A 27,205-nucleotide genomic window follows, 5' to 3' on the forward strand; every position below is an offset into this window, starting at 1 on the left:
AGAGTTGGTCAATATGTTGGACGGTGGATTGAATAAGTTACAAAAGAGGATGCGGGGGCGGTTTAGTGATATGGTGAGTCATTTAGGTGTCTCCTCGAGTGTGGTCGATGAATTTAGTCGCTAAATGTATTCCAAGTTGACACCCGACGATGCTTATTTGAGCTGTGAGTTTTGTGCAGATATTTCCTGGAAAGTGACGGATCAACTGACGCTAGTATATTTGATGTCCCTAGACTATGACATCCGATGTAAGAATCACTCTTAGCCAAGACTGTTTCCAAACTAACCCTGTGTGCAGTAACACGAGAGGATATGCAAACTTTGAAGAATGACTGGCTCACGGATAATGTGGGTTGACTTTTGCGATTACTTGTTTCCTCCAAAAAGCTAATCACTTATAGATCATATCATTTTGGGAGGAGTAAGTTCCATTGATCCATTACGACCTAATCTTCCACTCATTTCAAGCAGATACCTCGAACACGAAGTCCTCGCTAAGCAAAAATCCTCCAACATTGTCCTTCTCCGACCTAGCATGTCCTTCATGATCCTCCAAACGCCAAACCCGCACACACTCAAGGATGCCCTTCCCAACTTCTCCGGGGTTTCTCACGTTTTTCTTCCTATAAATGACTGTCGCAACGTCAACCAGGCCGAAGGAGGTTCCCATTGGTCTTTATTACTTATCTCAATCGTCGATAGAATCGCATTTCATTATGACTCGCTTTATCATGGAAATGTATGGGAAGCCAGTGCAGTGACGCAGAAATTTGGTTACCTCCTCAACATGCCTATTCGATTTATGCCTCTGCATGACTCACCACAGCAAGATGGCGGCAGTGACTGCGGCGTATTTGTTTGTGTCAATATGCGACTCCTTCTAGAAAAGCGCCTTCTCCGGGCTAGCGCGCATGAAAAAGTCAGCATGAGTCTTGGAGGGACGAGGGTTGACGCGAGCTCTTCGCGCAAAGAGATGGCCAAGATTATTGATGGGTTCCGAAGGGAGGGTGAGCGTCGAAGATCGTAAGTCTCACCCCTTGATCCTCCTATATCCAGACTCACCACTGTCTATTTCTGTCTACTGTTTGACTCAAGTGCTAACGCAAGTACAGAGCAAGTCTCAGTCGAAGTCCGATGGGGAAGAAGTCTCGGAGTCCACCTCGCATTGAGTAGCCTTTTCACGTTGTATACGAGTTCACGCCTGTTTTATGTCTATTTCCATGCATACATACTCCTGTGTTTTTGTTCAATAGGAAAAACCAAAGCCACCGAGTGGAGCGATCAGCGTTGCATACGTCTTGTTCTTGTCTAGTACATTATTTCATACCAATTCATACTTCCAACTGCCTACCAGTATCTCTCTTAGGATTCCTATTCCATCGTGTTTCTAGGATAATCATCGCCAAGATGAAAATCCGATGGTCTGATTCAAGAGGATGAAGCGGCCACCCAAGTAAGATATCCCTTCAATCCATCGATGATTTCTGAATGGGAGATATATTGATAGAAAATCTTGAAGGGAGATGAAACTGCCCATTCAATACCAAAAGAATACTAAGAACTTGATCTTAAGTCCTTGCTCATCAAAGCCTCCCACAAGACAATCGTCTCTCCATCCAAAGTAATTTCTTCATACAAAGGAACCTCCTTCCAAGTAACAAACCCAAGTCTCTCATACCACTCCTGAATACTAAAAGAGGGCTCAGGCATACCTATCCTCGCCCACATCCCCTTCCAGTTCTCATCATAGATATACCTCTTGCTGAGAGCAGATAGTGTAAGATAACGACAGCGCAGATCCCCGTATTCTTTCGTCACAGCAAACTCTTCAAGTAAACGCACAGCACATTTTCCGAGTCGCAGAGCTCTGTATTCGGGCAATATAAAGAAAGTATTTAGCGAAAGATCGACTTCATTCTCTCTTAGTCGGCACGGTTCTAGGTATCCGGATGAAGGATCGAGTGAGATGTGACCGGCGCGAATACTGGTAGATTCACTGCTGACTTGATTGCTGCTGTCGACGAAAGTAATCCAGAAAAGCCTTTTGGGATTTTCGTTTTCTTTCCATGATTGTAGGGTTTGTGTGTCGTACTGCCAGCCGCAAATCTTCCGCTGTCTTTGGAGCTCGTTGAATTGGGTCTTCTCGTTGAGGTTGATAGGTTCGAGATTACATTCTATCGAGGCGGGATCTTTAATATTTGCAGTCATTTTTTAGGCTTTGGATATTCTTTAAACGATTTCGAAGGCTGGAGGGTAAATCTTGGTGCTGCATCAAGTTGTGGTTGAAGTTGAAGTTGACGTGATTCGATTGGGGCCAAGTCGGAGTGAGCCTGGAAAGAAGTCTAACCCTAAATGGAATCAAAAAGATGGAGTTGAAGATTCCGTAGAATATCATTTGGAGAAATCAATAGCACTTCATGTTCTGTAGCATCGTACATTAAAAATTTGAACTAGACAAAAGCTATAGATTAACTTAGATACGGGAATGGTGTACAGTATTGAGATAGCCCCGCCTGAATTATGTTAATCCATGAAAGATATTCACTTTTCGATCCAGAAGAAACCCCCAATACTCCAAGAGAAACACAATCAAGTCATCAGCTCATTCCAAACATCCGCAGCTTCCTGACCGGTCAAGTTAGCAGTGGCCTCCTCTGCTTCGTAGCATTTGTCGATGGTCTCTTGAGGCGCATTGCAGGGACTACGCAGACGATTGCAGATGAGATCTTCGGGGGAACCAATCGTAGGCGAGGATCCGAAGGGGAAGTCCTTTTGGTTATTGGTGGTGTAAGAATATTCAGTACGACCATCCAATCCGTACTCCCATTTGATAGTTGGGTCAGTACAGGTTCCGTAGTCAAGACCACCACCATCACCACCACCGGTTTCGCCACAGTCATCGGATGTTACGGTCTTGGTTACTTCGAGAGTTTCGGTCTCTGTTTGAGTGGCGGTGGACGTGATGATCTGATTATGTGTTAGGGTGGTGGTTTGGGTGATGGTGTCCGTGGCCGTTTCGGTCTCGGTTTCGGTCTCAGTAGAACCAGGGAGAGTGACGGTCTCCGCGGCTTCAGTGACAGTTGAGGTCTCGGTTTTTGTAGGACCGGGAGTAGTCACTGTTTGGGTGATTGTCGAGGCATCAGCTGTGACTGTCTCGTAGTCTGTTGTTGTGGCGGTACACGAGCTGATTGTCGAGGTCAGAGTGTCTGTTTCTGTCTCGGTGACGGTGTTCGGGGCTAAGCCGTTCGTTGTGGTTGTTGCAGTGCATCGACTGATTGTATCAGTCACGGTGTCGGTGATTGTAATTGTTCCAAAGCCATTGCCATCAGCATCAGTGGTTATGGTCACTGTGCTTGTAGGAGCAGCGGGGCTATTTAACTAATTAATACCAATACATGTACCATCATTGACGAATATTCAACGTACCAGTCACCGGTCACTGTAGGTCCAGGCCAGCCTGATTCATGTCCACCTCCGCCGTGACCTCCATCACCACCGCAGCTGGGACAAGGTTCATTTCCATGCTCATCGTTCGAATGCTTGGTACCTTGAGTAGGCTGATAGTCAAAGGCCTGACTGTAGAGCAGTTCAAGGTCCCCAGCTAAATCGCCATTTGGGGAGCCAAGGTCTCCAGCAGGAGCTGGTCGAGCTAAGACCTGTAAAAATAAAGTGGTCAAGGCCAGCAATTCTTTGCTGGTTGGCATGATGGAGAAACGGCTTCGATACCTATGGATATACCACGAGTAATAGCAAACTCAGGATTGACCAATTGAGGAAAGACTGTCAGATGAAAGAGAAGGTTCTGAAAATTGGGCGATCTAAGATTATTTGCGAATTATTTTTCAGGTGGCCATCATTGTATAAGTATGTTTTAGGGTGTTAATCACGCTAACCCAAACTGCATATCAGAATGATAGCTGGGTAACCGATTCGACCACTTAGACCTCCTAATAGTATGTACTGATATGGCATAGCAATACATACATCTATAGCTTGAGGCATGCGCCAAGCGTACGGAATGCGCCCAGGAATGTCGATGATCACAGTGGCCCGCGATGCACCAACGAAATGGAACAGCCCTAAAATGTTTGGCTTTATTAGTATAGAATGGAGTGAGCTTCAAGCTCCGTCCACGTCTAATAAGGTTATGAGATCAAGCCACATAAGCTTGAATCTTGCACAAATCTAGCAATCTCATCGGTCGACAATCTTAATCCTACTACCGATAGTCGGCGATATTGATTATACAATGGCCGGGACTGAACTGAGGGCTGATCCAAAGAGTACTGTCTTGGGATAACGGCCTTACTGTATTCAAGGCATTCAAGCTTCGATACTTTTGGAGATATATCCATACATCCATTGCAGAACACTAATAAAGAATAGCACATTGAGAGTCATAACAACTATCCTACATACAGTATACATACAGTAAGGCGGCATTTTTCAGACAGAAATGTCAGTTACCACGTAGACCCACCTTGCATACTTCAACAACCCACTTCCAGTAGATAGACTCGCTGATCTAGTTTTAATATCTAAATACTACGGAGGACATTCTAGGATGATCTTCTTCGTGTAGAATCCAGGTATATATGAAGCTTTGTTTATACAGGCTCAAACGGGCTGGAGCACACGTTTCGCGATATGAAGTCCTACCGTCTAGGCGTCGATATCTCACTATGAATTACGACAGACAAGAGTCGGCGCTGTAACTAGTATCAGCAGGATAATTGTCAGATTTACGAGATAAAACGGAAATCGAACTTGAAAAAACTGATATTCACGGGCTAAAGCCAAAGCAAACCGCCAATCGATAATGCAAAAGAAAATAACGCCCGACAACACCGAACCATGAAGACAAAAGTCGGAACAGGAAAGAGAAGAATAGACAAAGAAAGAATGAAACTATCAATAACAATCCCGCAAAAGTGGCCATAGATATGTAATGTATAGAGAAGTGTTGAAGAATAGCAGAGATGAAGAAGTGAAGTGAAAAGAGCCCGATCAGCCAGCACCGGCCAAGTACAAGTCTATACAGGTCATGACGAATGAAGCATTTGCGGAAATATAGATGGGAGTAGCGAGGAGGAATCGCCCACAGAACCAAAGAAGTTGACAAACGCTCAGCGTGTCATGATAGGAAGAGGCAAGTCAAATGATAATCCAAGGCTAAGGTTAAATGAAATGCAATTGGTTTAGGGCGGCGTGGGTGTTTGGCCTAGACCGGGTTGACGTTTATCGCGGGAAGAGCGCATATACATGGCTTCTGAATGTGGATCTGAGGAGGGATTGATGGCTTTTGGCACGGCCATCGCGCGGTCTTGCGTTTGTTGAGCGACGACCTCGCGTGCATAAAACTCTACAAGCATGGTGCCATATGCTTCAAGTTCTTCGACAGGGATAGCGAGACGGAAGTCGTTTAAGAGGAGAAATTGGAGCTCGAGGTGGTTCAACTCTACTAGAGGAAGGCCACCAACCTGTGGGTTGAAAAATGGTACTTTTGGTCAATCCCTTGCTTTTATGTATTGCAGAATCTCGGAGATAAGTAATGACGTACCTTTGCATATCGCGAATTGGTATAGAACACATCAGAGAAGAATTTACTCGCACAGGTCACGCCCGCGATGACCAGTCGGTGGATATTAAAGCTATCGACGGCAAAGAAGTGGGAGAGATTCTCGCCTTCGCCTTGGGGATATAAACCGGGTGATATGGAGGAGTTGGGGCTCTTGGGATCCTGCGCGGCCATGCGCGTTGAGGAGGGTGGTGTTACTATGGAAGAATTCTGGGCGTGTTGTTGTGGATGTTGATGGTTGGCAGAAGGTTCTGATGCTTCAATTGAAGAGGCCGAGGTCTCCCAGTGGCCTTGTGACTGGCCTTGGTTGACCAGCTCGGTCATACGATCGAAGTAGACCAACAAGCTCAGAAAGACTTCATAGGTGGTGGGACAATATTTGTGAATACGAGTGAGATAGCTGAGGATGGAGATGCTGGGGACATTCTTGCCATGAAAAGCAAGGACACTAGTCGCTTGCGGACTGAGATTACTCGTACCGTCAGGTGGAGGGATGTGGCGATGGATGTCTTCGTGGTGTTTATCATTCGTAGTAGTGATTTTGGTGAGTAGACCGGCAACCATCTCAATGATATCGGTTACTGGCATGGAACTGATCTCATATTTCCGGGATTGGGAACCATGACCAGGAAGATGTGGTCTCTGAGAGTGGGTGAGGAGGTCTTCGCTGGCCAGACTCTGGATGTGCGACAAGCTCTGGACGCGAATTCGACTTGGAGACGTAGCTTCGGAGCCCGGGAGTGATTGCATCGAGCGATATGTCGGTTGTAAACGCGGCGAATCGGGGGAGGTTTGAGCGTAGGCCGAAGGCGCTGAGGTCATAGTGTCGGTTGAAACATGGTCGGAGCGAGAGTGCGAGTACGAGTGCGAGTGGGAGTGAGGATTTGAGTTGGACGAATGGTCGGGCGGGATCCCATAGCTAGAGTGAGAGGTCATGGACGGCGGAGGGGTGGAATGAGAGTCGGGTGATAGTGAGTGAGAACAAGAAGAAGGAGTTTGGGAATTGATGTAGGCGGGGGGGATCATTGACATGGCTCGATTGCGCAGGAAGCCGAGCAGAGGCTACGGTTGGCGGGGCGGTCGAGGTGGGGGTCGTCGTTGAGGAGCTCGATCTAGAGCCATCCGATAATTGTGGTTGTGATGAATAGACATCTAGGGAACTTGAACTGCCTCCCAACATCTTTGCGATCGATTGGATGCAACACGTGGTGAGATGATCACAGAGCCCATGCCAGGTTGGTGGGTCTGTCTCTAATGTTGTATTTTGTTTTGGATGCGTGGCGATGTGATGTAGAACTGGGGAGACTGATCAAATAAAATGAGATGATATCAAGTCGAAATTAGATCAAAACAGCGGTGTAGGAGACACAACAGTTGATGGATCTACTCTGATAAGATTAAAGGAGGGGGGAAGGGGTAAGTTGAAGAGGAGAAGTTGAAGGGAGGAACGAAGAGGAGAGGAGAAGACGAAGAGGAGGAGAAGAGCGGAGAGATTCAAGTCTGGGCCAGTCCAGTCTTCCCTTCCAATTTACCTCAAGTTATAAGATGTATTAGTTATTATACTCTTCAATGTTAGATATTCTTTTTACCGTTCGTGTCAACTGTAAATTTGTAGGAGACTCTTTTTACGATAGACTCTTTTCTAGAGTTATCCAATGACAGTTCGAGGTGTGAGCCCGTGGCTACAAGTGGAGATGAAGGATTACCTTGGGGGTATTGGTGATGAAGTAGGAAGTACTTAGTGTTTGGTAGGAATTAGTACTGAAAAGGATGTAGAGAAAGAGATAATAAAGACGAGGATAGATCAAGATGCAGGCATATCTATATTACATTAATGGGTCACGCCGGGCCCAGTGTATCCATTGTCTGGCAGATAGAGATGTCGCACTGCTCCCTTCTTAGTGAGAACCACCAGTCGGATCACTCCACCAGAGCTACCATCCCATTTGATTGCTTCCTGCAAGGCACTTCGCACAAAGTCAATGCCTTCTTCCTCGGTCATCTGCTCTCGCCAGTGTGCATCCGTATATCCATAGATGTACGTCGAGCCAGAGCCGCCAATTGCAAACGATTGCTTGTGCAGCGATCCTCCCAAGGGTATCGAGTATACCTGACCACCGTGTCGCGGATCATATCCTGCAATGATGATACCAGCACTGTTGCAGCAAGTCAGCAAAAAGACCTCTCGAACAAGACGGGAGGCAATTCCCAGCGGCTAACAACAACTTACCTTAGAGCATCCTTGTTCTCATAGCATAACTCCTGGAACAGCGAAGCCGCCACCTGTGTGCTGGGTGCCTCGTTGTTCGTCACACCGTACATGTTGAGATGGTAGGAGACAATATCAGCTACCGCTTGTGTGTCGGCAGCAGACCCCGAACGGCAGCACCAGATGGTATCGTGCACCTGTGTCAATTTGTCGGTGACTCGGTTGGCAATGTAGGCTCCTGTGGTTGTCCGGCTATCGGCACCGAGAATCACTCCATCTTTGAAGTTGATGGCCATACTGTAGGTGGGTCGGTCAGATTAGATGGGGGAATGCACCGGTCGAGCTGGTCAAGCTTCAGAACTCACATTGAAGTACCGAGGCTGGAAAGAGGTTAGCACATGTATCAACAAAAAAAAAAAAATTGGGTGAATACACTGGGCAGGTCAACATACTTAACCTCTCCACTCTTCAAATGCTGCATATCGACGTGGATGCCATCTACAGAAGGGCGGGTTAGCTTCGGATGACGGATGACGATAGCTCGACTCACCTTCACCCAGCATCCCCGTGACGCCGTGAGGTGCGACCATTTTGTAGCTGAATCTGAAAGCTGTAAGATAATAAGAGGAGGCCCAAGGAATAAGAAAAGCGAGAAAGAGTCACAGATGAGGGATTGAAGATGAAAGTGCAAGGAGATGAGGTCGTTGGCTGCTCGAAAGGCAGCAGAAGCTCCCACGCGTCCGGGCGGTGAAGAGGCAGTCCCCGCAAACACTTCCAACCATCTTCACTTCTTCTCCTTGCTGAGAGTGGCTGGTTGTTGATTTCCCAGACTCTGCTCGCTTTCAATCTCGATCTTTCTTAAGCGGGTCGTTATTTTCGGAATTTACAATTATTATCACAACTACCACCACTCCCCCATCGCCGACTACCCCATGTCAGAATCCCCTCCGCCGCCCCCAGCCTGGAGCATCAGCTCCATGGCGAACAACACCATGCAGTTTCTCCGTCTACCGGTCTTGGCTTCATCCGGCCTGGCAGTTGTCGCGAGCGGATTGCTATACTTTAAACAAAAGTATGTCTAGTCTAAATCGTGTTCTTTTTAACGAGTGAGGCCGTCTAACCCCTTCGTCACAGCGAATTGATATACCCCCGCAATATACCCGTCGATGCTCGAACAAATGTGCCCAGTCCCCGTCAGTTTGGCATCAAAGATTTCGAAGACCTTCAGATCCCTACACCCGACGGTCAATCCTTGCACGCTCTTTTCCTTCGACCTCCTCTGGGTCGTCGCCAGCGCAATCTAACCGTCCTCATGTTCCATGGCAACGCCGGTAATATCGGTCACCGGGTCCCGATTGCCAAGGCTCTGCAAGACACTCTACATTGCAATGTGTTCATGCTCGAATACCGTGGTTATGGTTTATCGACGGGAACCCCTGACGAAGCGGGTCTTAAGATCGACGCCCAAACCGCATTGGACTATTTGCGCCAGCGGCCCGAGACGAGGGACACCAAGATCGTTGTCTATGGTCAAAGTTTAGGCGGTGCTGTGGCTATCAACCTCGTTGCTACCAATCAGGAGGAAGATGAGATCAGCGGACTTATTTTGGAAAACACATTCTTGAGTATCCGCAAGTTGATTCCTAGGTGAGTGTGGACCAAGATACGACTTTATCCATTCTGAGATCTCTTTCTGACTATTATTTGCACCAGTGTATTTCCACCGGCACGCTACCTCGCTCGTCTATGCCATCAATATTGGATCAGTGAGGATATTTTACCAAAAATAACCAACGTGCCTATTCTGTTCCTCAGTGGATTGAAAGATGAGATTGTCCCGTAAGTGCTGCTTGAGAAATGCATCTCCTTTCACAGCTAACGCCTCTTAGTCCTACCAATATGACCCAGCTTTTCTCGGTTTGCACCTCTGAGCGCAAGATTTGGCGGACACTGCCAAACGGTGGCCATAACGACTCAGTTGCCGAACCAGGCTACTTTGACCACATTCACTCCTTTATCACCGAAGAAGTGATGAACGACGAAAAATGATCCTCCTTTTTTGATCATCAACCCAATCGGGCCCAGTCTTACGCTGTCTTTCATCGCATATACCAGAACTACTCGCCTTAATGATACCCGCCCTTGCAATTCTATGACACGGCCGGCCTTTCGATTTTTCACCCTTGAACATGTCATTTCTTATCGATGAGATTGTGACATGAACCGGTGCTCGCTTCAGCACTATCCGCTGGTACGGAATTTTCTGGCGTCACTTTCATGTGGTTTGTATTTTTTTTTTCTTATTCTCTTGTTGCTTAATCTCTCGGCGCTGGCTGTGTTATGTCCTCTTTGCCTCGTCTTTATCTGTGTTTGATTGATTGATTTTGGTCGGTGCTGAACCAGTACATTCCATTCCTCTTTTCGGGTTGCTTTACTGTAGATATAAGTCATCCCGTATGAATAATATCCTCTTCCAACAATTAGTCTTGAATCTATTCCACGATATCGCCTACCTCTTGTATTATGCCACCGTGAAGTACACCTATGATGAGACGGTTCTCATCATAGGTGTACTTATACCGGTAGAGCGATATTAGGCCCAGCGACTGATGTAAGATACCAGTGTCGGGTCTGAAATGAGCATTGCTCTTTTTGGTGTGCTATCATGGAGAACACAGCGTTGTGACGTTATCCTATACGGCAACAGTTAAAAGTGCGACACGGTTTAGGGTTTGGTCTAGATAGTATCAGCATAGTATGCTGATCTCATCAGTATATGAAAATATTATCTATCTAGCCTTCCAACTTCCTTTATACATGAATAGATCCTTGTACATACATATCTGCCCAGCCGATCACGAGGCTTGGCATATATTGAACATTGACATTGTTTACTGCGAAACCGCAGCGGTCTCAATGTCAAGTCTAACCCTAACGGTAAATTCCTGCATCGTAATTGAACCGTGTGTGTAGTGTATCCAATGAGATTTGTAGCTCCTCGTACTTTTGCACGACAGTCCATTCATCTTTTTGTGATGAATCACAATGTCGATCAAACCTAACTCGATAATCCACTTTAGTCGCAGCTGTGCGTGCCCCGCCTTTTCCTTTTCTTGCATCTCTTCAGGAGCACCGGCGGAGATAGCTTCCGTGCATTCGCTGTCATTTTTGTTTCTTTTCTTGACGACAACAGAAAAAATCACGAACGATATGGCGGCTAGATACGAAGAAATAGATATCGCCGTGGTAAATAGCCCCCCCTACTGAACCCGATGGTCTCCTTTGCGTTGGTTTTATCTCCTTTCTCACTTCTCGGCCAGGACCCCAACTGCTACTCGTTAGAAGTTGGCGCGAACATCGACCCAGAGGACTTTCAGTCGTGGGTACCACTTCCTGTAACAAAGATGTTATTATTATACGATTCTAAGTTGATGTCATTTTCAGCGAGACCACTTCTCTGGCGTCCTCGATCGCGAAGGGACGTTTTGAGAATGGGCGAAGGTCTGTTATATTTTCATTCGATACGGTCGTCTTCGTCTACTAATGGTGAATTTATATGAGTAGATATCAGGCAACAAAGGATGAGGAGTATTGGTAGGTTGCCATCTAGCTAATAATCTCTTCGGGAAGGTTAGCTAACATGTTCCAGGGGGCCTTCGGACGAACAGCAGTTCGAAGCATTTGAACTTGGGTAAATTACAACCCCCTCCAAGTTCCTTCATAGTACCCAAATCGAAGGTTTGTGATTCGAAAGAATGCTAAAGATCATTCTGGTAGTCATATGGTGTTTCTCGTATTAGATCATTACCAGGAGAATCCTCTTTTTCGCGCACCTATCGGTGATTCACCCAAGGTAAATACTCATCAAATACCATGACTACCCTGATTTTCGCCGGATGCAACTAATGTCACGAAAATAGCATATTTTGGATATTGGAACTGGCCAAGGGAGCTGGGCAATGTAAGTGGAATAACTGCTGGTTATTAGCACATGTTTTAGGAGGTTCACTACTAATAACTCCTCAGTGACGCTGCCGATATGTTTCCATCGGGTATTTGACCCCCCCCCCCCTAGATTCAATTAGTCAATCTTTTCTTGTACTGACAGATCATCAGCTACTGTTCGCGGCGTGGATCTCTTTCCACCACCTGTTACATGGATGCCTCCAAATTGTATCTTCGAAGTCGATGATGTGCTGCGTGAGTGGACATGGAGAGATCCATTCGACCTGGTCCATATACGCCTGATGTATGGCGCTTTTGATTCTAAGGAATGGGATCAGGTATACAAACAGGCCTACAAGTGAGTTTCGTGTTCCTATTTCTTTTGCCCAGTTAACTAGACACGATTTACAACTTAATTTGTTAAAAACAGGGCCCTGAAACCCGGTGGCTGGATTGAGCAGATGGAATTTGATGTTCGAGTCCGGAGTGACGATGGTAGTCTAAAAGATGAACACAAGCTATCACAATGGGGTGATATATTTATCAGATGCGCCGAGCGGGCCGGCAGATCACTGAATATTCATGAAACCATGCGCGGCTCGATTGAAAAGGCTGGATTTGTGGACGTGCACCAAAAGAAGAGTAGGGTTCCCTTGGGACCTTGGCCTAAGGATAAGCAACTGAAAGAGGTCGGTCAACTCGAGTACGCTCACTGGAAGGCCGCTCTAGAGGGATGGGCAATGTGGCTCCTAACTCACTTCGGGGAGCCTGAGCCTTGGACGAAGGAGGAAGTGCATGTATTCCTGGCTGCTGTGCGCCTTGAGATGAAGAATTCGCGTCTTCACGGGTACAATTGGATGTATGTTTCATTCAGCATTGGATTACTGAAGTATTTGTTGCTGACTTTACTTAGTAACCGCGTTTGGGCAAGAAAACCCACCGAGGAGGAATTGAAGATCAAGAAGGAAATCCACTGAGTTCGGAATATCCCCAGGGTTCCTTTTGGTAAACAAGACAGTCGCTTTCCAATCCACATCCTTTTTCTGTGATTCACTTAGGCCGATACCATTTTCTCAATTCCTCGTACCTTTTCAACACTCATATCCCTGGTATGATCATTTTTACTCAAGTATTCGAAAATTGTCAATTTTTAAAGGCGTACGATGCTACTTAAGGCACTGCTTTAATAGAAGCATTTAATCTCGTCAAGAATTTGATATATTCATCCCAATGGATAATGTCTCATTGAGTCAATTGTATATGTCTGGGACCTACTTGATACCTCTACCTCGGGACATAGAGGTATCATATAAGTATCCACCTGGATACCTATATGATGGGTATCCAAGGATACACTTAAGTCCACAAGTATCTACCTTGTAATTATGGGCATAATTACATGCTTGATATAGTTGGGAGTGGAAATTATTAGGATAGAAAGACGAGAACGCGCTGCTCTGCCGTAGTCATACAAGACCTTTCTGACACGAACCACTATGTACTGGCTCTCATATAAGCAAGGCCCGAAGAGCAAAAATGGGCGCTCAGTAAGACCTAAATAGGAAAGGCAAAGCCAAGATCTTGCTAGGATCATCCGGTAAATTTATATGTAGATCTCTGACTTCATCTCAGAGCTGTCATTACTTTCTGCATACCGGGAAACAAATAGTACCTTACTTGTATGTCACGCTAAATCTAATTTGGCTAATGCCGAACTTGAAAATTTCGTTCCCTGTTTGCATAGTGTGAGTGATGCAAATATAGGAGTGTGTAGCCCATTGACTGTCCATCTTCAAGAAACAACCCTTTCACGTCTCTAGAGCTGTCATTATGCCCCCTCTCGAGGATGGTCCGGTAGCCCCCGCAACCTTCGCTGACGGACTGCCGCTTCCTAAGCTAATAGTGTTCGATCTGGACTATACGCTGTGGCCTTTTTGGGTGGATACAAATATCAGCAAGCCTATTCAGGCTCGCGACTACAACACGCGTGTGGTTGATCGGTAAGTTGCCCCCGATCTACATAGAAAGCCCCCATCCCGCGGACTCTCGCGCCAACATCTGCTTCTTAGGCGGGGCGAGTCCTATGCCTTATATCCCGATGTCTCCTCGATTATCAACGCCTGTGTCAACCGCTCTATTCCCATTGCTCTTGTTTCAAGCACGCACACACCGAATCTCGCCCGGGATATGCTCAAGGCCTTACACATCACCCCGACCTTTTCAAATAACACCGCGGTTAAGAAAAAAATTAGATCAATCCGCGTCCTAGATTGCTTTGATTTCATTCAGATCTTTCCCTGTAATAATATAGAGCATTTATCTTGCATCCACCAAGCGAGTGGCACCGCTTACAAGGATATGCTGTTATTTGATGACGAGATGCGGAACCGCAACGTCACGACGGAATTGGGTGTCGCATTCTGTCTTGTGCGCAATGGCATAACGCGCGCCGACGTGGATCAAGGCGTGTGGACCTGGCGAAAGCGAAATGGAATCGAGCAGACAGTCGTCGAGGAGGATGCCTCTTAATACGTAATGGTTTCCAGAAATGGTTTCATTGTAGATATATGTTATCCTTACTGTTTTCCAAACAGCCAAAAACACCAAAAATCCATAAGTCGGCAATTCGATTGCAATGGATACCCAACCACAGCGAGTGTCTGGGAAATGAAGCGGTGTGGGTTTACTCTATGGGACTATTATTAAGTCGTATATACACAGAATCGAATTAGGGTTTGAAATAATGCATGGAAGGGCCAGCACTGTGAGAATCTCCGCATTCCTTTTTGGGTGGTTTGTCGCGCTTGTATTTGGGGGCGAAGAGTTGAGTTTCTCCGCCACAGACGCTAATATGGGGTATATCGTGCATCATACTGCACGTTTACAGGTCCAGGTCTTCTTATTGTGCTTATTATAGCATATTATACAGATGGCTATCGACGTATGCCAAGAGCACCGCCAGGTTCTCAGAGATGTCAACAGTAAGATCGGGATCGAAATATCAATGCGCTGAGAAGATATATAAGAGGCAGCTAAAGCCCGACTAGATAGGAGTATATTCAGTTCACTCATCCTCATCTGAGTGACAATAACAATTAAACACAATATGCACCTAGAAAAGGTCTTGCTTGGATCCCTTCTGGGACTAGCAATCCCCGCGATAGCCCGCATCATCGCAACAAACGAAGTCCCTCTTATTGGACCATCATTTATCTCCAACTTTGACCCGTCAAACTCCAAAGCCATAGGAAATGCGAAGAAAACTTTCCCCGGTCTTATTGATCAGTTGTTTGAGTCCGGCAAGCTGAATCGTACCGACCTCGCTTTCACAATTGACGTATACTCTGCCGCAACAAATGATTCCATTTTTAAGTACTCGCATGTTGGAAAGTCTATGGAAAAGTCTCTGACGACTGGCGAACTGAATGATGATACTATTTCACGTATTGGAAGCGTGACGAAAATGTTCACGGTGTATGCGATTATTGCGAAGGCTGGCATGGGTGTTTTCAGTGACCCTGTGACAAAGTATCTCCCTGACCTAAAAAGTACTAGTAATTCTTCAACAAGAAGTCCACTTGATGGGCTTGATTGGGAAGATATTACAGTTGGGGCTTTGGCTGAGCAGCAAGCTGGTACTGGTGGTATCGCTGGTAAGTCCCAAGCAACTTGATTTCGAACACCATTGGACGTTGATTCAAGTTGTGTATCTCGTGCTGACTTTCGGATAGACTTCTTCCTGGATTATCTTGATGAAAAGAACCCAACTGAATATAAAGTGGAAGGTTAATCTGATTGACCGTCAAAAGTGCCCCGAAGGTGAAGCTAATCATACAATTTCAGATCTACTCACTTTCTTCCGTGAGAAACGCTTACCTGTCATCGCTCCATACCACAGCGCCATCTACTCAGATGGTGGATATGCGATATTAGGTCAAGTTCTTGCCAAAATAGCAGGAAAGAGTGTTGCAGATGCATTCAAAGATATTCTCTGGCAGCCACTTGGAATGAACAGTACATCGACAACGGTACCAAAGGGCTCCGATATCAATGCCATGGATCGCTCTCGTTTAGAATCAGGATCTATGACATCCTGGGGCCTGGACCTTGACATCGTTGCCTCGTAAGTTGAAAGAATGAACTCATCCAAATACCAGAAAAAGTCAGCGGCCAAGAGCAGCTAATTGTAATACTATTTTCAGAACCGGCAGTATCTACTCAAGCACCGCAGATCTTCGCAAGGCAGGTCTCTCAATCTTGAACTCAGAACTTCTGTCAGGTCCAACGACCTCTCAATGGATGAAGCCTCGCAGTGGAACAGGAAGTTTGGTCGAACTTGTCGGTGCACCGTGGGAAATCTCCCGTCTAGAGATCCCCGTCACACCAGGTTCAAACCGGACTCGAATTTCCGATGTTTACACTAAGGCCGGAGGTAACCTGGATTATACCGCTATTTTCGCCCTCTCCCCGGACCAGGGCATCGGATTCAGTATCCTAGTGGGCGGTGCAACAGCAACACCAGCTAGATGGCCCCTCCGTGATATTGTCGGAGAAACATTCATTCCCGCGGCTGAGCATGCAGCGGCAGAGAACGCGTATCGAAATCTTGCAGGGACATTCGTCGATGAGAGTGGTTCCGGTAGTAATATTACGTTGACTGTTGATCGTGGACACCCCGGCCTTGGACTGAAATCATTATGGTTAAATGGGAAGAACAATCGAAATGGGACACATTATCGACTCTTCCCGACGGGCTTGAATTCGATTTCCAAGTCTCTTTCGTCGCTTTATCAGAGTGAAGGTTCTATTCGTATTGCGCATCGGTCTGTGTCGCCGATGTTGCCGATTGAATCTCGGGCTGATGTTGAAGGTGGCCATGGAGGATTGTTTGATAAGTCGTTTACTTGGATGGATGTTGATTCACAGGGCGGGCAGGATTTGTTTGTGTTGAATCTGGAGAATGGAAAGGTTAATAGTGTTGAATATCCTTTGTTGGAAATTGTTATGAAGCGTGCTCAATAGATTTTCCAGCGTTGAATGCATTGGTAGGACAATTAGGGTTTATGATATGCCTCCGTTTTTTGGACTTCTGTATTATACCACTAGTAGTGGTGTAATAATAGGAGTACTAGAAGGACTCGACCTCACTCACAGCAAATATGAAGCAAACACATGCATATCACTATCGAATACTTCATAGTAGTGCAATTTTCAAGGTTGAAAGTAACCGTCTGAGACAGGACGCGATTCGACACCTCATTCAATAGATGAGCGTCTGGTACATTGAATAGAAAGCAGGCCTAGTCCAGTAATTTTATTACGGCTTAGTGAGATATTTAATATACAGGTATATGATTGGACTATTTAAAGCCCGTATCTATCTGATGTGTGGCCCATCCCAGAGCAAAGGGCCAAAAAATGTTGTACAATCGTCAATGGTATATCCGCAATTAGTGAATCTTCTCACTCTCCTCCAGCAATTCCTCGACCTTGAAGTTTTCAGTATCACCCTTGGTGAACATGCGAACCAACTCGCCCTTACGTCCACTGGCCTGACCACCAAAGTCATAGAAGCGTTGAACGCAGCTAACCAACCAGGTAGCGTCCGCGGTAGAAACTCCACGGTCCGGGTTAACCTGGCCGTGCATAAGAACCAAACCCTTCTCATCGGCCAGATCCAGGTAGTGTGTAACAGTTGTATGCGGCTGAGCATAGGTACCGTGCATTTTGAAGGCACCCAGGTTGGTAAAAATCACAGTAGAAGTGTGTGTGTTGGCCGTTTCACCAGAGGGCGCAACGAAGTCGTCAGCAGGTGGATGGAATCCCCATTGCAAGAAGTGGATTTCGGCAGCGTTCTGAGTCTCCTGGCTGTCGGCCGGGGCATCTTCAACGGGTTGTTGGACCGGGACTGGAAGAACGAATTGAGGGTTGTGGCGAGCGGCGGCAGCAATGCGCTGGTATGTTTCAAGTGGGATAACGGCGCAGATAGAGGTAGAACTTTCCGCATGACGGAGGCGCCAAAGGGCCTCGATCTCCTTTGGAGGAAGATCACGGAACTTTTCAATGTCTAGGTATGAGCTGAGTGGCTTGATGGGGTTTCCGCTTCCGCTGCCGGTAACTCGACGGGCGGCCTTTTCGGTCTCGGATTGACCAGGGGGAGGAGGAGCTTGGAAAGGAGGAGGTGTTCCAGGGACTGCAGAACTGGATCGAGGAGAGCTGGGCTCCGGGGTGGCGACGGTGGATGCTTGACGACGGAGGTCTGTAATCTTGTCGCTATAGGCTTCCTTCAGTGACTCAACTGAATCGTGACCTTCCCTGTAGGTAGGTTAGTAATTGAACACCCTGGGTTTCTATTAAATGGAGGGGTAAAGAAACTCACTCTTTAGCCTTCTGGTCCAACTTCGCGCGGTATTTGTCCTGTACATACTTGGGATCGTGATGGGAGGCCAGGAAGCGCACATCATGAACCTGAGCCCAGCGACGTTGGGGAACGCGCAGAAGCCGCGCGTTACCCCGAAGGACGGACTGAAACCCTTGCAACCGGAAAGAGGCCATGTTGTTTTGCAAAGACTGGTATTTTCGCGGGATTCCAACTCGAACTGGCTCGAACTTGTCCGATAAGAAGATCGCGGGTTATTACGTAAGGTGATGACATAATCAGATTTACAGTAGCATAGTTCAAGCAAAAATGCTTCCAGACTGAAATGATTATTTTCAGTGTTCAAAAAAGTGATATCCAGACTATATTAAATATATAATCAACTCTGTAAACTCGTAGAACTTACCATTTAGAGGGTAACCCATGAGCGTGGTGGACTATGGGGTTGACTGGATTTGACATTGAGAAGGATTGATGTGTATGTATGAGAGCTTTGGAAACAAACAGTGTTTGACTTAATTTCTGTCGATTAGTACTGAGAATAGACCCATTATAGTGTTCTATTCATATCCCAGTACTGTCAGTGATGAAGATAGTGAAGAGTCTCATCTGTCAATCGGCATATTCCAGGGGAGTTTCCCGATAGATCGGCCCGATACTCAACTCTGATTTGTTTTCGGGAAAACAATCGGTTTAAACCTTGTCTATTTCCCGATACTTCGTTCGTAAGCAACAAAGCTTAGCTTTTTGCTTTATACAAAATCGGATGATTCCATTCCCTTTTTAATACTATTATCCTTTCCTTCTTCTTTTCTTTCAACGAGAAACAAACAGCTCATCGAAAATCTACCATACTCTATCCCTACATCATTCAAGTTTTCGAAAATGACCTTTCACCAGAAAGAATTCACCACGCCACCACCACTTCCCGCTCCAGGTACACCTGCAAATTCAGAAGATGTAAAGCCCTGGTATTCAGTTGCAAAAGGCATTTGGGAATTATGTTTGAACGGGGAAGGAGAGAATAAAGCTGTTTTACAATGGTGGGAACCGAATACTACTACACCCAACAATCCAATTACACATACTTTTATCGAAGAAGTATGTTTTCTCCAGGGGAGATTAGAGGACCTTTCACTTGAACAATCTTGGGGGGTTGGTGCCTATGCCTATCGCTTACCAGATATGAAGCATGGTCCCTATAAGGCTTCTGAAGAAGGATGTTTGATGTTCGTTAAGACTGCACCTGCACCAGTACCGGGGTCTTGATACTTTACAACCAAGGATTTGATATAAGCGAGTTCAGTATTTAGCTTGGATACTTCTGTACGTGCTTTATTTTTTTTTATTTTAGATCTAGGTGATAAAAAAGGTCTTTTTCCAGATGATTATTAGCCTGACCTGGGACAAATGGATAATTGAGATGCTTTGAATGAAATGAAACTACCTAATAATACTATTACTGGTAACTAAGGGGAACTCCAGAATGAAGAATGCTACTAGTATGCATAAGACTACCTAGTCTTATACATTATATATATCACAGTTGAGATTGGCGCTGGGTCAATTGAACGCCAATGGTCAGTTATTCTCTGTGATGCTCCAGCACATATTAGCTCTATGTCAATAGTACCAGCTAAACCATGACTACTAGCAACAGATAAACCGGATATTGCTCCATGGCGTTATTCTTTATTTTTTTTTTCTTACTTTTCTGTAAGCTTATTCTAGCTGATATTTCATAACTTTGGAAAGTATAAAAAATTCAAACTCCAATTAATGATGGATACCACGTAGTCCCCGAGGTCCTCAGATTGCTACCCGGGTATCATATGCACGCAGTTCAAAAACAACAACACTTTTTTCTTTTTTCCTTTCCATCGTGAGTCGTAAGAGTACGAAAAGCAAGTCTACTCTGTCTTTCCGATTTCCGACATGATCGTTTCCTGATCTCTGCTCAATTCCTCCGGCTCAGCGGTCTCGTTATCAGGAACCGGTGTCTCCTGATTCCCATCTTCCTGCTGCTGCTGCTGCTCCTCCTCCAAGTTTCCAACAGGTTCTTGCTTTCGCTCAACTTCCTCTTCCTTCTCCTCTGCTTCTTCCCAACTATCAACCACTTCCGCAGCAGGCTGTGAGCGTAATGATTTACCCACACCAATGCCAGACCGAAGGACAAGCTTCTCTTTCTTAGCTCCGGGACCACTAGAGTCACCATCACCAGCAAGAGCAGAAAACATGGAACGGCCCGAAAATGGACTCGAATATGAGCTCTGTAATGGCGTAGTACTCCTAGTACTAGCATTACTGCCATCTGCACCAGGCTTCTTGGCTCGAGACGCAACCTGAGCCCAACCATCTGAGCTACTTCCGGTGGTCTGTGTTTTGGCCGCATCGCGAGCGGCCTTAGCTTCGAGAGCAGCGACGCGTTGAGCCTCGCGTTCCTTTGCTCTTTCTCTTTCACGAAGTTTGACGCATTCGCGCACACTCATGCCGCCAATTCCGATGGTGGTTTCACTTCCGGTGCCGAAAATTGGCGGTGTCCAGGTGAGAGGTTTTAGGACGAAGACGTGGCGATGAGGTTCTGGGTCATGACTTTCAGTGACGAAACCCCAATCTGTGGCAAGTGAATGTGTGAATGCTCGGAGAGTGGATTTGGCTGGTTGAAAGCGGATAGATCGATTTGATGTATCGGTTGCCAAGGAATGCATTGTCGACTCATATGTTTGGAGGGTCGATAGAGAAACAGTTGACGCCAATTTAATGTATTGGTCTAAGGTTTCGGTGGAGTAGGGAAGGTTACTGGAAGAAAAGGCCTGCACGGTAGTTTGCTGGTTAATGTCTACACCAAGTGCGGAGGCCAAGGATCGATTTCGCTCCAGGCGTGAACACTCTTCATCACAGGTCAATGGGGTGACCGAGGGCAAACGTTCCGGTTGTTGAACCTGTCCCTTAGATATTACTGCCTTTGCTGCATTGCAACGTCTTTCTTGACGCATTCGTCCACAGCCACATGTTACAGTGATCTTGGACGAGCATGGCGTCTTCTCCGGACAGGGGTAAGGAGCATGACATTGTTCAGAGCAAGGGTGATGGCAAAGACTCTTGCTCTTCCCACAGGCTTGCGAACAAGGCTTATCTGCATCCTCGCATTGCCCTGGCCGATGGCAGTCTTTCTTACAGAAATGAGACCCGCACTTGAGCGGTGCACCGCATACCTGACCACAACGAGCGTCTGCGAGCCAACAAGGTACATTTTTCATTACCCGTTTCCCACAAAGACACTCCTTGTCTGTAAGGAATGGACATTTGGGACAAGATTCAGCATCGGTGTGGCAATTGTGCGCCGTTTGAGGATGACCACAAGTCTTCGGTCGTTCACAGGGACGAGAACATGGCGGAGGTTGCGTGCCACATGGTAGAGGAGGATACAGAATCGACCTTCCACAGTTGCACGATATTTCATCAAAGATTGCCTCTCGGCATGTGTTGCAGGGGCCCTTATGGCAGAGCTCAGGGCAAGTGTGTCGTCCGCATTTCAGCGTTCGACCACATACACGCGTGCAGATGTGTTCAGCTTCAATTTCCTCCTCAGCAGGGCGAAGATGAGGCTTGAGTTTCCGGCGCGCAGCTTGACGCTCAATCGCCATCTGCTCTCCAGGGCAGCATCGCTCAGTGCATGTATGGCGTCCGCAATGCAGAGTTGCCTTGCACTGTCGGAAGCACTGAGGAGGATTTAGACTTCCTTGATGACAGACACTCATAGAAGTGTTGCGGCCACATTGGCATGAAATGGGGACGTGTCGAAGACACATACCACAAGGTCCGGTATGGCATATCTGATCGCAAGAGTGGCCACATCGAAGCATTTTACCGCAAGGCTCCAAGCAATTGGGTATAGGATCCTCGCATGAAGTTCGCGGCGTATACCCAGGGACTTCGGTCAAAGATGTTTTGCCACAAGGGCAGCGGGAAACTGTATCGGGAGAACGAGGACAATGTGCGGGTGATGAATCTTGGGGATGGCAGCTCTTCTGACAGAAATGCACTCCACAGTCGAAGGGACGGTTGCAATCTTCGGGACAACTGAAACAGCCCGTCCACTCTTCTTTCAATCCATCTTGGACCTTTTCACTGTCGAGTTCCTCATCCCTAGAGCTGCACAACATTTCTGTATGGACTTTGCCACAGTAACAACGTGCATCAATCTTGACCTCACAAGCGCCACAAAGACCTTCATGACAAGGGAGAGGGCAGGTGTGTTCTCCACATGGTAAAAGGTCACCGCATATTTCTCCACAGCTCCAACCGTTTTCATAATCGGTATCCTGGCAGCGCTTCGTGGAGGAGTGACGGCCACAGAAACAATCCTGGGTCGGGCCCATTGCTGTACATGGTGCGCAAGGGCCTGCATGGCAAGTCTTGTCGCATGGGTGGGGACATCCTCTGCGGGCTCGCGAGCACGTTTGGCCACAGGAGTGTGGAGGTAGACCGGGCAAGGGCCGAGGATCAGACTCTTTCTCGCACCAACAAGTATACGTAGAAGGGAAATGTTCGTGTGACAAATTACAGCCAGGACAGCGCCAAGCCTTAGGCGCAAGAGAACCCTCTGCATCCTGTGGCTGTCGAGCGGCGGCAGACCCTTCATTTGTTGACCATTTCTTGACACAACTCAGATGAAACACAGTCCAACATAATTCACAAGACCAAATCTTAGATCGTTTTCCAAGCTCACTCGTACATATAGGGCATTCGTACAGGTTGTGCGCTATATCTTCGTGGATACGGGTGGCGATGTCGTCGGCAGCGGACTTTGTTGTGACCTTCGGGGGTTTTTGGGGTGGTTTCGGCTTTGATTTGCCCTTTGACCTGCTGGAAGACCCCGGAGCTGTGGAAGCCTGCGAGACAGATGCAGGCATCCCAGGTACAAAATCTGGCGCATCGGCACGAAGGTTGGCTTCTAGATCGGTGGGACCATTGGTCCCTTTTCCACCTGGTTGGTTGTCTGATTTAGTCAAACGAGCACCAAAACCTCTTGTACGCATTCCTCGAGATTGTCGTTGCGTTGTTTGGTCCGATTGTCCGCCATTTTGTGTTTGCTCATTCCGTCGTGGGCCATTACCACGTCCTCTTCGACCTCCGGAACTCTTGCCTTCTTTATTCCCCCCTCGTGAACGAGTCGAACCGTTTGATTGTTCGGTTGCGTGAATTTGACTAGATTCTCCCTGTTGTTGTCTCACGGGATCCTGAGGCTGTTCATTTGTCGATTGAGCCGTCGGATTGGAGTGGCCATCACGATTGGCGGGGCCTCTCCCACGGCGTCGATGCCTGGTGCGACCAGCTGATGAAGCTGACGGAGGGGGCGTGGCAGCAGGAGCTTCAGCCGTACTGGCCATAATCTGGGGCTCCAGCGGAGGCTGGCTCAAAACAGCGCTACTGCTCATGCAATATGTAGATTGGAGATTTGAAGCGAATGTGGTTAACGATCGATAATATAAAAGGGTGTAACTTGTAAGGTGCGTTTTCAGTTGGGTCGAATCTCGGCGCCGATCTTTGTACTAGACAGTTGGTAATCAAAGCAGTGCAGATACAAATCAATCTTCAAATATAGACCGAAGCCCAGTTGGCGAAATAGTTTAATAACGAAACATCTCGAAACGACCCGATTAAAAGGTCGCTGGCAGTATCAAAAGCGGAGTTTAAGGCGGTCAGGACCGCCACTCTCGTGACTCAACGGCAGTCGTGGGTGACTCATCGTGGAGACGCCATCATTCATTGACATTGCATCCTATCAAGGAGGATTGCAGCGTTTGTTTATCCACCGGCAGAGTTTAGAGGGCCCAATTGCATATTACAGTTATGCCTATCCCCGTATAATTTGTCTGAAATAAATCTTAATGTGAAGTATTGGTGTTGGATGTAAAATTATCATATAATTAGTTACCTAAAAAGGAAGCTATACTACTTGTGCATATGTGGTACTCGACAACATTTACCCATGTTGTGAGTAACAATATAGATACCTATCTAGGTAGTTACAAGTCAGGTGCTGATATAGCAGCAGTTAATTATAATGCTAAACAAAAGTAGAAGATGCAATAACACTGTATACATTCATCAATTTTGGCGTCCAATTAGGTCCACTATTAACAATATGCGAAAAAGACCGCGCCAATTAACAAGAAATTATGCGCTATGCAGGATCAGACCCCATCATTTCGTAAAGAAAAAATCCCAGATTAGTCTGTCGTGACAAAAGAACCAGATACCCCCAAGCTGGTAGCAATGACTTTTATTACGCGAATACAACAATTTCGCCCCGATCATTGCGACGCAGTCGCAGACCGCGCCACAGATCCCGCTCATCCTCACCACGACGCTCACGAGAATCCCGGCCATGATCTTCCTGCTCATCAGCGAAATCACGGTGGAATTTCTTCAGAGCCTTGTGGAAAGAACAGCCACGCTCACTGTCCCTGGATACGAGAGAGAGGAAGTGAGTGGCCATCTCCCGTTGGAGGACATCCTCACTACGGGCCGGTGCCTCGGATTTCCGATAAACGGTGACTTGACGGCTGTCGCGATGAGGGGAGCGGGAGTCAGAGCGGCGGCGCTCGTCAATCTGCTTTTGCCGACGAGAAGGGCGATCACCGTCGTGGGTAGGGTTGCTGCTCTTTCGCTTCGACTTGCGTTCAGTGTGGGAATCTGAGACGTTGCGCGAGCGATGCGACTTCTTCTTGCGCACTTCCGGCAGCTCATCGGCGCTGGAAGAACTGCCACGACGGGTACGAACCAACGTGCGGGAGTTCTCATGACTGTCTTTGCTGCCATTGGAAACCACGGAGCCAGTGCCACCAAACATGGAAGAGACTAGTCGCTCAGCACGGTTCTTGATAGTAATACCCAGGCCGGGGTCACCACCATTGAGCTCCTTGCCGTTGCGGCGGGTACGCTTGATCGGAGACGACGCATCCTGGTAGCCAGAGCGGCGCTGGTCGGGAGTCTCATCACCATCAGGTGATGGGGACCGCATCATGCGGTTCAGTCCACCGGTCAGACCAGAGTGCGCCAGTACCGGGGTACCGGCATTGTTGACAATACTGGACGGAGCGTCCATCATTGGGGTGTCGACATCCTGTTGAGGGCTGCTGAGGGCATCGACCTGTCCACGCTTGCGCTTCTTCTCGCTCACACTGCCCGGCGCGCGTTCCTTCTTTTCGCGCCGCTCCTTCTTCTTCTTTGGAGCGGGTGTGACGAATTCCATGGAGGGATTGGCGATGGCGAGGGAATTCTTGGGCTGGGGAATGGGATCCGCCCCGTAAGAAAAACCATTCTCCTCATATGCGATGTCGTAATTGCCCTCATCATCGGTCTTGGGGTCAAGTCGCGCCAAAGCATTGCTGGTCTCGAAGACAGATGGGGCGTGAGGGTTCATAGACATTTGTTCTTTGGGAGCCAACGACACCTTGGACGCATTGGGGGTATCCTCTGTGACAAGATAGTCGAAAACATTCACAGGTTGATCATTGCTCGTCGGGGCAGCCGCGGCGGGTTTCTTGTTGCTCGTTGGAGGTGGAGTAGGTGCCGGAGGAGGCGGAACATTGGCCTTGATGACCTCTCCATCAGACGTAGCATCGTCGACGCGCGGTTGCTGGTTTCGTGCGTTGGGGTTTGACTTTGCATTTTGCTTCTGGTTGTTTTGGCCCTTGCCCTTCTGGCCCTTGGCTGGCTTTTCTCTATAAAGAGCACCCTGGTATTTCTGATCCTCGGTCATACAGCTCTGTGAAGAAGAACACACATCAGTATATGCATTGTTGAGCGACAATATGGAAAAGACATTCTGGCTGGATTGGCTGAATCGGTTGAATCGTCACTTGCAGTGGGACCGCGCAATCCAGGTCTGCAAGAACATCGAATACCCGTATCCAAATGATCGAGACAGGAAACGATGAGGACATACCGTATGGGATCTGTATTCGGTGCCGTAGAAGTGAACCATGCAATCAATGCAGGTAAAAGACGCGCCACGACATTGGTTGCGATGAGGGTCGAGTTTTTTCTTGGTGAGCACGTCGCCGCAGCCCTAGTAGACAGGCTTGATTAGCATTCGATCTTGTTTCATAACAGCCAGTATGTGCATGTCACCAGTATTCCATCACAGATAGTAAGCTTACCTCGCATTGGAAAGAAACCATTTTGATTGCGAGTATATATCACCCCGCTGGGAATTACGAAGCGGCACGCAGATGGATGAGAGTGTCAAATGTAAACCAATGCGCTTGACAAAGATGGAGGGGTAAAAAGAGAATGCGCAGAAGGTCCAAGCCAAAAAGGACGAGGAGAAAAGCAAAAAGAGGAAAAAGAAGAAGTCGTCGGGGAAGAATAAAGTTATCCCTTGCAAAGCAGACTTTGGGGTTTTTGGGGCAGTCGCAAAGTCGCATGCGCCAGTCGCTCTTTCCTTTTTTTTCCTTTTTTTTCTTTTCGCGTTGGCGGAGACACGCTAGTCCAGATATGGCAACCACTAGTCCAGGTTAGGAAGTATAATTGTGGTGTCGCAAGTATAAAAGTATACAATCGAGTATGAATTCGGGAGGAAACAGTCTCAAAAAGAGTTGAAACAAGTGAGACGAGACACAAATGCCTTAAGTCTTTCTAATCCAAAGTTTAACATCATATTACTGTATCCTCCGCTGTTTCAAGTCGCGCCTGAACGCGCGAGCGCGAGCAGATGCGCCCGCGCCATCCCCGTGTTGGTCGATCGTGATGTCGTCCCGTTGCATGCTGGTTGGTTGGAAGTCCCAGGGGACCCGTGAGGAGAGCCTGCTGATTGCATTTGATATCAGCCGGAAACTAATGTTGATCCTCCAGAGAATGATGATACTACATACTGTATTGTAGAAACCCAGGAATATGGCCCCCTTTCCTCCATCTTCCCCTCCCCCTCGTTTTGTCGCGCTATTTTTGGTCAAACTTAAATCCACGTTTTGCTGCCGGGAAGTTGCTTCAAGATAGGCTGAACTAGCATTTGACAAGTCTATTTGTAGTTCTCATTTATATCATCTTCCTGAATACCGTTCTTCTTCGCCCCCAGGGGCTG

At 47.2% G+C, this 27,205-nt stretch overlaps 13 protein-coding genes across 13 annotated transcripts; 6 read left to right on the forward strand and 7 right to left on the reverse strand.

Moving 5' to 3' along the window:
• Positions 1–124: 124 nt before the first annotated feature.
• Positions 125–1,173, forward strand: N7469_011439 (Ulp1 protease family protein; the record flags this gene model as incomplete). The annotated part of the gene is made up of 6 exons (XM_056650344.1): positions 125–164; positions 234–248; positions 299–348; positions 402–421; positions 472–1,023; positions 1,113–1,173. 6 exons carry the CDS (start codon positions 125–127, stop codon positions 1,171–1,173), a joined length of 738 nt encoding a protein of 245 aa, XP_056495408.1.
• Positions 1,174–1,554: 381 nt separating this feature from the next.
• On the reverse strand, positions 1,555–2,208 carry N7469_011440 (uncharacterized protein; the record flags this gene model as incomplete). The annotated part of the gene is made up of 1 exon (XM_056650345.1): positions 1,555–2,208. The coding sequence occupies one exon, from the start codon at positions 2,206–2,208 to the stop codon at positions 1,555–1,557; it is 654 nt and encodes a 217-aa protein (XP_056495409.1).
• Positions 2,209–2,589: 381 nt separating this feature from the next.
• N7469_011441 (uncharacterized protein) lies at positions 2,590–3,704 on the reverse strand (the record flags this gene model as incomplete). Its single annotated transcript, XM_056650346.1, has 2 exons — positions 2,590–3,370; positions 3,427–3,704. The coding sequence occupies 2 exons, from the start codon at positions 3,702–3,704 to the stop codon at positions 2,590–2,592; spliced, it is 1,059 nt and encodes a 352-aa protein (XP_056495410.1).
• A 1,494-nt stretch (positions 3,705–5,198) lies between these two features.
• Positions 5,199–6,514, reverse strand: N7469_011442 (putative cyclin-dependent protein kinase complex component; the record flags this gene model as incomplete). The annotated part of the gene is made up of 2 exons (XM_056650347.1): positions 5,199–5,480; positions 5,561–6,514. The coding sequence occupies 2 exons, from the start codon at positions 6,512–6,514 to the stop codon at positions 5,199–5,201; spliced, it is 1,236 nt and encodes a 411-aa protein (XP_056495411.1).
• Positions 6,515–7,409: 895 nt separating this feature from the next.
• Positions 7,410–8,377, reverse strand: pre3 (proteasome core particle subunit beta 1; the record flags this gene model as incomplete). The annotated part of the gene is made up of 5 exons (XM_056650348.1): positions 7,410–7,734; positions 7,809–8,084; positions 8,153–8,167; positions 8,240–8,285; positions 8,338–8,377. 5 exons carry the CDS (start codon positions 8,375–8,377, stop codon positions 7,410–7,412), a joined length of 702 nt encoding a protein of 233 aa, XP_056495412.1.
• Positions 8,378–8,719: 342 nt separating this feature from the next.
• N7469_011444 (alpha/beta hydrolase) lies at positions 8,720–9,836 on the forward strand (the record flags this gene model as incomplete). The annotated part of the gene is made up of 4 exons (XM_056650349.1): positions 8,720–8,859; positions 8,922–9,434; positions 9,501–9,626; positions 9,677–9,836. The coding sequence occupies 4 exons, from the start codon at positions 8,720–8,722 to the stop codon at positions 9,834–9,836; spliced, it is 939 nt and encodes a 312-aa protein (XP_056495413.1).
• A 1,161-nt stretch (positions 9,837–10,997) lies between these two features.
• On the forward strand, positions 10,998–12,709 carry N7469_011445 (class I SAM-dependent methyltransferase; the record flags this gene model as incomplete). Its single annotated transcript, XM_056650350.1, has 11 exons — positions 10,998–11,033; positions 11,108–11,166; positions 11,232–11,288; positions 11,352–11,381; positions 11,437–11,478; positions 11,565–11,640; positions 11,708–11,748; positions 11,814–11,839; positions 11,904–12,090; positions 12,163–12,591; positions 12,646–12,709. 11 exons carry the CDS (start codon positions 10,998–11,000, stop codon positions 12,707–12,709), a joined length of 1,047 nt encoding a protein of 348 aa, XP_056495414.1.
• Positions 12,710–13,562: 853 nt separating this feature from the next.
• On the forward strand, positions 13,563–14,261 carry N7469_011446 (magnesium-dependent phosphatase-1; the record flags this gene model as incomplete). The annotated part of the gene is made up of 2 exons (XM_056650351.1): positions 13,563–13,732; positions 13,802–14,261. The coding sequence occupies 2 exons, from the start codon at positions 13,563–13,565 to the stop codon at positions 14,259–14,261; spliced, it is 630 nt and encodes a 209-aa protein (XP_056495415.1).
• Positions 14,262–14,838: 577 nt separating this feature from the next.
• Positions 14,839–16,754, forward strand: N7469_011447 (serine hydrolase domain-containing protein; the record flags this gene model as incomplete). The annotated part of the gene is made up of 4 exons (XM_056650352.1): positions 14,839–15,385; positions 15,464–15,517; positions 15,576–15,855; positions 15,935–16,754. 4 exons carry the CDS (start codon positions 14,839–14,841, stop codon positions 16,752–16,754), a joined length of 1,701 nt encoding a protein of 566 aa, XP_056495416.1.
• A 428-nt stretch (positions 16,755–17,182) lies between these two features.
• On the reverse strand, positions 17,183–18,287 carry N7469_011448 (ATP11 family protein; the record flags this gene model as incomplete). The annotated part of the gene is made up of 2 exons (XM_056650353.1): positions 17,183–18,047; positions 18,112–18,287. 2 exons carry the CDS (start codon positions 18,285–18,287, stop codon positions 17,183–17,185), a joined length of 1,041 nt encoding a protein of 346 aa, XP_056495417.1.
• A 709-nt stretch (positions 18,288–18,996) lies between these two features.
• Positions 18,997–19,380, forward strand: N7469_011449 (uncharacterized protein; the record flags this gene model as incomplete). The annotated part of the gene is given in 2 exon segments (XM_056650354.1): positions 18,997–19,212; positions 19,228–19,380. The coding sequence occupies 2 exon segments, from the start codon at positions 18,997–18,999 to the stop codon at positions 19,378–19,380; spliced, it is 369 nt and encodes a 122-aa protein (XP_056495418.1).
• Positions 19,381–20,021: 641 nt separating this feature from the next.
• On the reverse strand, positions 20,022–23,552 carry N7469_011450 (putative NF-X1 finger transcription factor; the record flags this gene model as incomplete). The annotated part of the gene is made up of 1 exon (XM_056650355.1): positions 20,022–23,552. One exon carries the CDS (start codon positions 23,550–23,552, stop codon positions 20,022–20,024), a length of 3,531 nt encoding a protein of 1,176 aa, XP_056495419.1.
• Positions 23,553–24,403: 851 nt separating this feature from the next.
• N7469_011451 (LYAR-type C2HC zinc finger protein) lies at positions 24,404–26,303 on the reverse strand (the record flags this gene model as incomplete). Its single annotated transcript, XM_056650356.1, has 3 exons — positions 24,404–25,888; positions 26,069–26,191; positions 26,283–26,303. The coding sequence occupies 3 exons, from the start codon at positions 26,301–26,303 to the stop codon at positions 24,404–24,406; spliced, it is 1,629 nt and encodes a 542-aa protein (XP_056495420.1).
• Positions 26,304–27,205: the final 902 nt, after the last annotated feature.

Source organism: Penicillium citrinum (genome assembly GCF_028827155.1).
Source record: "Penicillium citrinum strain IBT 23319 chromosome Unknown utg000010l:1.0-1229701.0:1.0-1230130.0, whole genome shotgun sequence".
Lineage (NCBI taxonomy): Eukaryota > Fungi > Ascomycota > Eurotiomycetes > Eurotiales > Aspergillaceae > Penicillium > Penicillium citrinum.